Below are 10,268 nucleotides of genomic sequence, written 5' to 3'. Positions count from 1 at the left end.
AAGCTTGTTATCTCCTATTACAACTATAAATAAGGGCCTAGGTTTTAAAGTCATATGCACCACAAGAAAATCTAATTGTTTGTTTTAGATTTTTCTTGTTTAATAGTTTCAGATATTTTATGGCATAGGAATATCGACATTTGTAATAGTCTTTTTTTATAGTAGTAGTTTACTCCTTCTTCGTCTGTGGATGTAGGTCAATTGATCGAACCACATAAATATGATGTTCTTGTCTCTTTTATTTTTCTATTTTATTATCTTTATTGGATTGTCAAATTATTTTTTGATAAATTTTTTGGGACAAGCTCTAACACTATCTTATTTAGAATCTAATACAGGTTGCAGAAATCATAGCTATCATTTCATTTGAAAGTTCAGTTTTGCAATGGAACAAAGGAAAAGGGAGATCTAAAGCATACCTAAACTTGAATCCATAAGGCGCAAATAGAGATCCTCCCCTCTATTGCTTATCATATTAGTATCTATCAACTCTCCCATCCAAACCAGGCATCGGGAGATGGTAGCATTTCCCACTGGCAAATCAGAATAAGCATAAGCTGTACAGGAACAGTTGGCTTGGCATTGAGATCTGCAGCCACTGATGTTGGTGTTGTTTAGAGACACGAAGTGGTCTGGCAATTTCATGCTTCCCACTTTCACAAATCCATCTCCATCATCACCACATCTCAAGGCCTTCTTTCTGATACAACCAGATGAGTTCTTCCCACTCTCCCATTCATTCTCAACCTTGGGCTCAAATCCCACCAAACATCTGCATTCTGACACTGAGTTTGTAGTATCACAGTACGCGAATCCACCACACCATCCATATCTTTCGCACCCGTCTTTTGGGAGAGACATGGTTCTCCGGTGCTTGGAGCTATCATCCCAGATTATTGCCTCCTTCCGTCCCGAGTAGTTCATTGTGTAACGGATATGAGGAGATCTATCAGAAACAGTTAGTGTCACGGACATCATATCTTCGTCTTTTATCACTGTTAAGTATCCCACAGAGTTTGGGGTTTTGCACTCGATCTCCGTGGAAGAAATTCCCGGTCCACACTTGGCTTCTCCAGTAGGGCTTTGACTTCCACCAAGTCCTGGAGACAGGTGCTGGGGTCGACGCCGAGGGAATAATCCCCCGGCGAAGGGTCGTTTGCGTCCTTCCAAGATGTGATGTATATGGCGGAGTGGCTGTTGCAATTGTATTGGATCTTCATGCCCGGAAGCATAGTGTCCTTAGTTTGACAAGTCCCATAGTCCCACATCGAGAAAATCAGACTTGTTATCTTCTATTGGAACTATAAATAAGAGTCTGGGCTTTGAAGTCAGATGCACCACAAGTGGCACCACAAGAAAAACCTAAGTGTTTACTTTAGGTTTAAGTCCACACTCAGTTAAATAGTTTGGGCTTACAGTTTGAGTTTTTTTTGTTTAGTATTTTCGGGTGTTTTAAGGTCAAAGTCAATTAACCGAATCTGGTGTTCTTGTCGCTTTTATCTTTTTCGCTTTATTGTCTTTGTTGTGTTACCAAAATTATCCTTTGGTAAATTTCTTAGGGTATCCAGCATTATTCTAAATCTCTCTGATGAGGTTTTACGGGAGATAGCTACGAAGACTACGGCTAAGAGCATGTGGGATAAGCTTAAAGCCTTGTATATGAAGAGGATAGTAGAGAATCGTCTCTACTTAAAGCAGAGTTTGTACATGCTTCGGATGACTGAAAGTACATATATACTCTCACATCTTGATAAATTTGATTCCTTGGTTTTGGATTTGGAGAATATAGATGCAAAAATTGATGATGAGGATAATGCCCTATTACTTTTGTGTTATCTTCCTCAATTTTTAAGCATTTCCGTGATACTATTATTTATGGAAAGGAAATAATTTCATATCAGGAAATTAAATCTGCACTAAAATCTAAAAAGCAGATAGACAGGGATATCATTGGGAAAAGTAGAGAGAATCAGGCTGAAAGTCGGGTTGTTAGGGGGAGAATGGATAAAAGAGAATTTGACAGTAGTAGATCTAAATCTATATCTAAATCCAGACATAAAAATTTGGAATGCAGATATTGTCATAAAATGGGGCACATTAAATCTGATTGCTTTAAATTGAAAAATAAATTAAAGCAAAAGGAAAATTTTGTTGAGAAAACTATTGAATCTGCTGAAGCTAGCATAGCAACTGATGAGAATATTGGAAATATTTTCTCTGCTACTGATGACAGACGATGTCTAAAAATGAATGGATTTTAGATTCGGATTGTTCTTATCACATGTGTCCCAATAGGGATTTGTTTTCCACATATGAATCTTGTGATGGTGGAATTGTTTTGATGGGCAATAATGCCGCATGTGATGTTGTTGGTAGAGGCATAATCCGAATTAAAATGCATGATGGTATTGTGAGGACGCTCACTAATGTTAGACATGTTCCTGATTTAAAAAAGAATCTCATCTCTTTAGGCACCCTAGAGGCCCTTGGGTGTAAATACACAGCTGAAGGTGGAGTTATGAAAGTTTCTAGAAGTGCCCTTGTTGTTATGAAAGCTTGTAGGTCTGGCAGCTTATATATTTTGTAGGGAACTACCGCCACAGGCTCAGTTGTAATCTCGTCATCATCATTGTCTGATTTTGACATCACCAAATTATGGCATATGCGTTTGGGTCATATGAGCGAAAAAAGTTTGAGCATATTGAGCAAAAGGGGTCTACTTTGCGGACAGAGTACTGGGCCACTGGATTTTTGTGAACACTACATTTTTGGAAAGCAAAAAAAAGTCGGTTTCAATTCTCCGGCAGTTCACAAAACAAAAGGTACTCTTGACTATATTCATTTAGACCTTTGGGGTCCAGCTCATGTTCAGTCTAAGGGTGGTGCTAGGTATATGTTGACTTTCATTGACGATTATTCCAGGAAAGTTTGGATTTATTTTCTGAAGCATAAAAATGATGTTTTTCTAACCTTTAAACAATGGAAGGCTTTGATTGAGAAGCAAATAGGTAAACAGATTAAACAGCTTCGAACAGATAATGACATGGAATTTTGTGAAGGTGATTTTGATGAATTCTGCAAAAATGAAGGAATCGTTCGGCATCGCACTGTTAGGATGACGTCTCAACAAAATGGTGTGGCCGAACGTATGAACAGAACACTCTTGGAGAGAGCAAGGTGTATGATCTCAAATGCAAGGTTGACAAAGGACTTTTGGGCAGAGGCAATTAATATGGCCTGTTACGTTGTCAACCGCGTTCCTTCTGCAGCACTTAACTTTAAAACTCCGGAGGAAGTTTGGTCAGGTACTCCTGCTGATTACTCTGATTTAAAAATTTTTGGGTGTCCAGCATACATGCATGTAAATGAAGGAAAATTAGAGTCTCGAGCTAAAAAGTACATTTTCCTTGGGTATGCTTCTGGGGTGAAAGGATACAGTATTCTGATCCCAAATCTCCAAAATTTATAATCAGTAGAGATGTTACTTTTGATGAATTGTCTATGTTATCTTCTAAAGAAGAATCTACTAGTTGTACAAATGATAGTGCGCAGAAGCAAGTGGAGCTTGAGATTGGTGGTTCTGATTTTTTTCAGTCAAACTCTTTTACTCAAAGAATACCAATCGATGGTCTTGAGTCTACTGACGAAGTTGATCTAGAGGAAGAGCAATATTCCATTGCCAAGGATAGACCACGGAGAGATATTCGACCACTACAAAGATATGCAAATTTTGGTTGCATATGCTTTGTTTGTTGCAGAAGAAACAAGTGAAGTTGGTGAGCCTACTTCCTTCTCAGATGCAGTTTCTTGTGATAATTCCGCTAAGTGGTTGATTGCGATGAATGAAGAAATTGAATCTCTCCATCGGAATAGAACTTGGGATCTTGTGAAGCCGCCTTCGGGTAAGAAAATTGTTGGATGTAAATGGGATACTATTGCTAAGGGGAAAGTCCTTGTTCAGAAAATTCATACGAAGGACAATCCAACTGATATGCTTACGAAGCCTCGGTTTACAAGTTCAAGCAGTGCTTGGACTTGGTTGGTGTTTATTGTTGGTGATTGCCCGTTGGGGCTTTTATGAAGAAGGTGGAGCAAAGTTTTGTTGGGACATGCCAAGGTGGAGATTTGTTAATTTGGCAAGTCTCGTAGTCCCACATCGGGAAAATCAGACTTGTTATCTCCTATTGAAACTATAAATAAGGGCCTGGGCTTTGAAGTCAGATGCACCACAAGTGGCACCACAAGAAAAACTTAAGTGTTTACTTTGGGTTTAAGTCCACACTCAGTTAAATAGTTTGGGCTTACAGTTTGAGTTTTTCTTGTTTAGTATTTTCGGGTGTTTTATGGCCTAGGAACATCTTCCTAAGGCATTTGTAATTGTCTCTTTTATAATAGTGATTTGCTCATATTTCGTCCGTACATGTAGGTCAATTGACTGTATGCTCGAAGAACTAGATTTCCTGAGTCGAGCAGCACCGCCGCTGCGTCGCTGCCTAGCGCGCCAAGGCCGGATAAATTCGACGACCAGAGAAGGCCTCCTTTGGCGTCCACCACGACGAGGTTGCTGTCGTCGGAGATCCGAAGAGTGGCGGAGGAATCGGTGATGGGCTTGTCTCTGTTGGCGACCCATATGACCGACCTCTCAGGGATGTCGTTGTACCACATGCCGACGTAGAAATCGGTAGTGGAATTCGTTGGCGAGAAGAAGCCTAACGCAAAGGCTCCACCATCGGAGACCAAAGTCTCGTTCCGGGAGATGAATTCCCCGGGCGTTAGTCTGTCATCTGAGGCAGATGAGATGCAGATGATAGCAAAAGGGTTATAGCGTACAGAGGTAGCCTCGCCATTATTCCCACGATCAATGTCGACTATCAGAGATGCATGCTTCATATGAACTTAATCATGATCGGATATGATAATGTCCAGTCAATTTTACTTCGCACCGAGGAGTTGGCATGGCACTACTCCGAGACGCCATGGTATATTGGTCGCATGGTGTTTAAATATTGACGATGGGACATCAAGGTGTTGATTGCTTTCTTATCTTTATATTAGTTACTCCCTAATGCTATGTGATCAACACTCAACTCCGTATGACCAACGCTATAATATTATGTAATTGACACCGCATCATATGACCGACACCTTATAGATATCACTAAAGTGTCACATGATTAACACCATATAGATGTCACTATAGTATCACATGATTAACACCTTAGCACTATATGATTAATACATAACTAATACATCGGCATAAACTTGAATTGATTAGACATAATCATACATTGGATTCGACTCATCGTAATCATGATTAAGTTCGGAAGATCTAATCTCTTGTTGTTCAAACAATCACTTTTTCATTTCAGGTTGCACACCAAGATTGATGATCCCAGGTTTGGACTTCTATCAGCTGTTCATTTGGCACTTCGGTAGGCTTCCTGAATCAAATTTCCTTCGAGTCAATTCACTTCTCATGGTTGAAAGCCAACTCCAGCTGCGGAGTCAAACAAGGAAGTTGCAATTCACTTCTTGTGTCCGATCTTTCTACAGTCACTCAAATGATCGATCAGGTCAGAACCTTCTTGGTTGGTCAATGCCAGCAATCAAATGGGGCATGCCTGGATCAGTATGCTGGACTAATCCCTTTCTCTGCTATGAGAAGAGTCCAATAAGGCTGCTATGATCAAAGTCAGGGACATGGTGCAGGGGTCATTTTGCTTGTCATGCACTCTTCTTGCACTGTCTTCTTGTGACAATCTGATGGTCAGATTTTGAGATTCTTGCAGAAAGAAGATGTCAATCCTGTGGTTTGATTGTTCTGAACGAAACAGGGCCAGTTAGCACCCACCAACTACAATTTGATCACTTCTGAAAGTATGGAGTTAAAAATCTGCAAGCAGTTTCGAGTCCCTTCATAGAGAGGAAAGAAAGCGAAAAGAAGAAATCGTAGCTATCTACTTGCAAGAAGCTCAAATGCACAAAGGTTCACAAAAAGAAGCTGCAGACTGATGGTGAGGCTACCACTGTCCATTGTAATCTTCTTGTTATCATCTCTATCTCTTCTACTGCTTGGTGCTTCAGATGACAGACTCACTCCTGGGAAATTCATCTCCCTGAATGAGACTTTGGTCTCCGATGCTGAAGAATTTGTGTTCGGCTTCTTCTCTCCTACAAATTCCACTGGTGATTTCTATGCCGGGGTGTGGTACAACATCCCTCAAAGGACAGTCATATGGGTTGCCAACAGAGAGAAGCCGATCAATGATTCCTCTGCGACTCTTAGAATCTCTGATGACAGCAACCTCGTCATCGTGGACTCCGAAGGAGGCATCTTCTGGTCATCAAATTTATCAGGTATTGGCACACCAAGCAATGACACAGCAGCAGTGCTGCTCAACTCAGGAAGTCTGGTTCTTAGAGCAAACAGTCATAATATATTGTGGCAGAGCTTTGATCATCCTACGGACACCTTCGTTCCAGGTATGAAGATCCAGTACAATTATCGCAACCACTCAGCCAGGTACCTTACATCTTGGAAGGACGCAAACGACCCCTCACCAGGGAATTTCTCCCTTGGCATTGGTTCCAGCACTGCTTCCCAGCTCCTGATTTGGTCGGGGACAAAGCTCTACTGGAGAAGCCAAGTGTGGATTGGGAAAATGTTCATCGGATCACGAGCAAACAACACCACCGCTGTGGCATACTTAACAGTGGTAGCAGATGGTGATGAGATCTTCATCACACTAGGTGTCTCAGATGCATCATTGTTTACTAGATACACACTAAACTATTTAGGGCAGCTTGAGTTACTGATTTGGGATGATAGTTCCAAGAATTGGAGAAAGTACTCGTCTGTGCCAAATGACAAGTGCGGAACATATGGATGGTGCGGTCAATTCGCGTATTGTGATAGTACTGAATCAGTGCCAGCATGCAAATGTATGGAAGGATTTGAGCCCAAGGTTCAGAGTGACTGGGAGACTGGGAACTTCTCGGCTGGTTGCATCAGAAAGAAGCCATTGAGGTGTGGTGATGGAGATGGATTTCTGAGAGTTGAAGGCATGAAATTGCCAGACCGCGCTGTGTTTCTTAGGTACAGAAACATCGGAGACTGCAGTACTGCATGCCTGACCAATTGTTCCTGTACGGCTTATGCATATTCTGATGTGACCACGGGAAACGCAACGATCTCACGGTGCTTGATTTGGGTGGGAGAGTTGATAGATACTGGGATGGTAGGCGGCGGTGGAGAGGATCTCTATTTGCGCCTAATGGATATTAGTTTAGGTATGCATTTTATCTCTTTCCCTTTGGATATTATTGCTTCAATGCAACACTGGTGGTAGTATGTGGTAGTCTTGTTGAGGTTGTGGAGCATGAATACATATTGATCACTGCAAGAAACTGAGCTTTCCACTGACATATAGCTATTCTTTCTGCTATCTACAATAAGATATGCTGCACCATCTTGAATTCTTAGGAGCTTTCACTTGACAATGCTTATCGGACTTTGTTTCAGAATATGCATCTGAAGTTATTTCTGTAAACAGAAACATCAGGCAGCAAGACGAAGACTAGGAGGATAGTAATTATAGTATCTCTTTCTGCGAGTATCGTTTCTTTGGCTTGCATCTTTATCTTATGGAAGTTCAGTGAGATATTTGGTAAGTTGTGTGTGTCCCTACAAGTTTTAGGAACCAAATTGATCAGCTATGAGAATTTAATTGACTCAACTGCCTAACCAGGTGTATTCAAGGATCAAAAGAAAGGAAAACTACTATGTGATCTGAGCTCATGTACAGACTTTGCAAACAACATCCCTGGCTCGAACGAATTCATAGAAGGGAAGCCTCATCAAGGTCCAGAACTTCCGCTAATTGGTTTTGAGAACATACTCTGTGCCACAAACAATTTCTCCGAGTCAAATAAGCTGGGAAAAGGAGGTTTTGGCATAGTTTACAAGGTAAGCATTAAACCTGAATTTATCGTAATGTTGAATTCTTGATAGTGTTTGACCTCATTTTTTCTTGTGGTATATAAAGCTTCACTACAAATATTCCTTTGTCATCAACCTCACTATATATGTTACTTTATATAGTGTACAAGAAAGAAAAGGAAAAGGTCTTGACCTTCCTTGTGAGCAGATGGATTCCTCGATGTCCATTAGATATCCTATGATGAAGGATATCAACGATGACAATGAAGTTGATTTAAATATATATATTTATATATATATATATATATAATTTCAGGGAAACCTACCAGGAGGAAAAGAGATTGCTGTTAAAAGACTCTTGAGAGGCTCTAGGCAAGGTTTGTCGGAGTTCAAAAATGAGGTCATTTTGATTGCCAAGTTACAGCACAGGAACTTAGTCAAGCTTCTTGCTTACTGTATCCATGGGGAAGAGAAGCTACTGGTCTACGAGTACATGCCCAACAAAAGCTTGGATTTCCTCCTCTTTGGTTCGTCATACTCTTTCACTTTCTTATAGTCACTGACAATTCCAGATAGGTTGTGCCTGATAGCTCTTTGAGCAGATCCAACCCAGAAAACAAAGCTTGACTGGGGGAAGCGATTCAACATAATCAAGGGGATCGCTCGAGCGCTTCTCTATCTTCACCAGGATTCGAGGCTACGGATAATTCACCGGGATCTTAAAGCCAGCAACGTTCTGCTCGACGAAGAGATGAACCCCAAGGTGTCTGATTTCGGCCTGGCAAAGATTTTTGGCGGCAACCAGGACGAAGCCAACACCGACAGAGTCGTCGGAACATAGTAAGTAAGCTTCATCATCGTCCACGGAAGTGAGTAGATGCTAATTAAGCATGAATGCCATTGATGTGTGGTGAGGTGAGTTGCAGTGGCTACATGTCTCCCGAGTACGCAATCGAAGGGCTCTTCTCCGTGAAGTCGGATGTCTACAGCTACGGCGTGCTGCTGTTGGAGATCGTGAGCGGCTTCCGGAACAGCAGCTTTCCCCTCGCCATGGACTCCCCTAATCTCCTGGCTTACGTGAGTTGACGCCCACATCTGTTGATGCTTAGCTATGGATTCTGCCGCTCACTTTGGACCTGTAACGATTCAGGCATGGCAACTGTGGAACGAAGGCAACGCAGAGGATTACGTCGACCCATCGATTGCCGGCTCATGCGCTCGGGCGGAGGTGGTGCGAAGCATCCATGTCGGCCTGCTGTGCGTGCAAGACAGCCCCAGTGATCGGCCAGCCATGTCTTCAGTTGTTTTCATGCTGGAAAACGAAGAAGCCACAATCTCTGCTGCACCCAAACAGTCAACGTTTACGGTCCGAAGAAACCAGAATCCGCACAGAGGAGGTGATTCACGGGATGACAATATTGAGATGTGTTCTTACAACAACGTGACCATCACAACGACGGAAGGACGCTAGAGACGGATCTCAAATGTGATCTCGAGATGTACATGGCAGGACATGGAACATCAAGATTCGACTTGTTGGTTGCATGTTAAAGATTTTTATGTCTACAAAGGATTTGTCGATAGTTGAAATATTTTTTGTTCATGATGAATACATTAGATGCTCTCATACGCAAATGACACATTGCACATTAAAAATACTGTACTCACTAAGGAAGCATTAATTGTTGAGACATTTTTTGTTCATATCGGACGCACTAGATGCTTAGGTTGATAAAGGGTGCGTTAAATACCTCCGATGCTCTTATCAAAAGGACTCATTAGACATAATAATGCATTAGATGCTTTGAATACTTTTGTTGATAAATTACGCATTAACACTTTGGATACTTTTGTTTGCCAAGGACTGAACATTAGTGCAAGCCCTTGATTGATTGTTCACTTTGCATAAGCCTCAAAATATACCTTTAAGGGTAGATGGTGAATTGGCTTTCATTCTAACACTAATAAGTTAACATTTGTTGTCATCCATAAGTGACACCAAAAAGTAAGATTGATGTTTATAAGATTGATTCCAAAAAACAACTTTCAAGATAGAGAATGATTGATGTTTATAAGATCTTAGAAGACCAAACATGCTTATCAGTTCCAAAAACATCTATCATGACAGGATCAACTTGACTTAATTTAGGCTCCTATGCATAAGAAATGTTACCAAAGAGGGAGTTCGAATGCTCATTAGGTGGCTAAGAGGGGCTCGTATGCTCGTTCAGTGGTCAATATATACTAAGCCTGTGATTGAATGAATTTCCCAATATGGTCCATCTATCAATTAATGATTCTTATGTTAATTAAAAGTGATAGAACATAA

The 10,268-nt window shown here is 41.1% G+C and overlaps 2 protein-coding genes across 3 annotated transcripts in view; one reads left to right on the top strand and one right to left on the bottom strand.

Annotated features, from left to right (window-relative positions):
- The window catches only part of LOC135645701 (G-type lectin S-receptor-like serine/threonine-protein kinase B120), a 2,985-nt gene extending 1,938 nt beyond the window's left edge, over positions 1-1,047 (bottom strand). Inside the window, exon 1 of the mRNA XM_065164341.1 lies at positions 420-1,047. Coding sequence (XP_065020413.1) covers positions 420-978 — 559 coding nt within the window. The 5' untranslated portion in view covers positions 979-1,047. The remainder of the gene's footprint in view (positions 1-419) is intronic.
- Positions 1,048-5,479: 4,432 nt separating this feature from the next.
- On the top strand, positions 5,480-9,542 carry LOC103970952 (G-type lectin S-receptor-like serine/threonine-protein kinase At1g11300). Of its 2 annotated transcripts, XM_065165527.1 has the most exons (7): positions 5,507-7,290; positions 7,554-7,667; positions 7,749-7,966; positions 8,256-8,466; positions 8,542-8,779; positions 8,866-9,016; positions 9,090-9,542. In XM_065165527.1, the coding sequence occupies exons 1-7, from the start codon at positions 6,012-6,014 to the stop codon at positions 9,408-9,410; spliced, it is 2,532 nt and encodes an 843-aa protein (XP_065021599.1). In that variant the 5' UTR covers positions 5,507-6,011; the 3' UTR covers positions 9,411-9,542. The 2 variants fall into 2 exon arrangements, with proteins under 2 accessions (XP_065021600.1, XP_065021599.1); XM_065165528.1 differs by lacking the exon at positions 9,090-9,542 and having other exon boundaries at positions 5,480-7,290; positions 8,855-8,992.
- The last annotated feature ends 726 nt before the right edge of the window (positions 9,543-10,268 follow it).

Source organism: Musa acuminata, chromosome BXJ3-8, assembly GCF_036884655.1.
Source record: "Musa acuminata AAA Group cultivar baxijiao chromosome BXJ3-8, Cavendish_Baxijiao_AAA, whole genome shotgun sequence".
Classification (NCBI taxonomy): domain Eukaryota; kingdom Viridiplantae; phylum Streptophyta; class Magnoliopsida; order Zingiberales; family Musaceae; genus Musa; species Musa acuminata.
This window is presented reverse-complemented; position numbering and strand designations above follow the sequence as displayed.

Bases quoted from the DNA above. Each gene is read 5' to 3' on its own strand.
- LOC103970952 (XM_065165527.1), top strand. From the start codon at position 6,012: ATGGTGAGGCTACCACTGTCCATTGTAATCTTCTTGTTATCATCTCTA. The intron at 8,467-8,541 runs GTTCGTCATACT...CTCTTTGAGCAG, and splicing joins CTTGGATTTCCTCCTCTTTG to ATCCAACCCAGAAAACAAAG. The intron at 8,780-8,865 runs GTAAGTAAGCTT...GGTGAGTTGCAG, and splicing joins GACAGAGTCGTCGGAACATA to TGGCTACATGTCTCCCGAGT.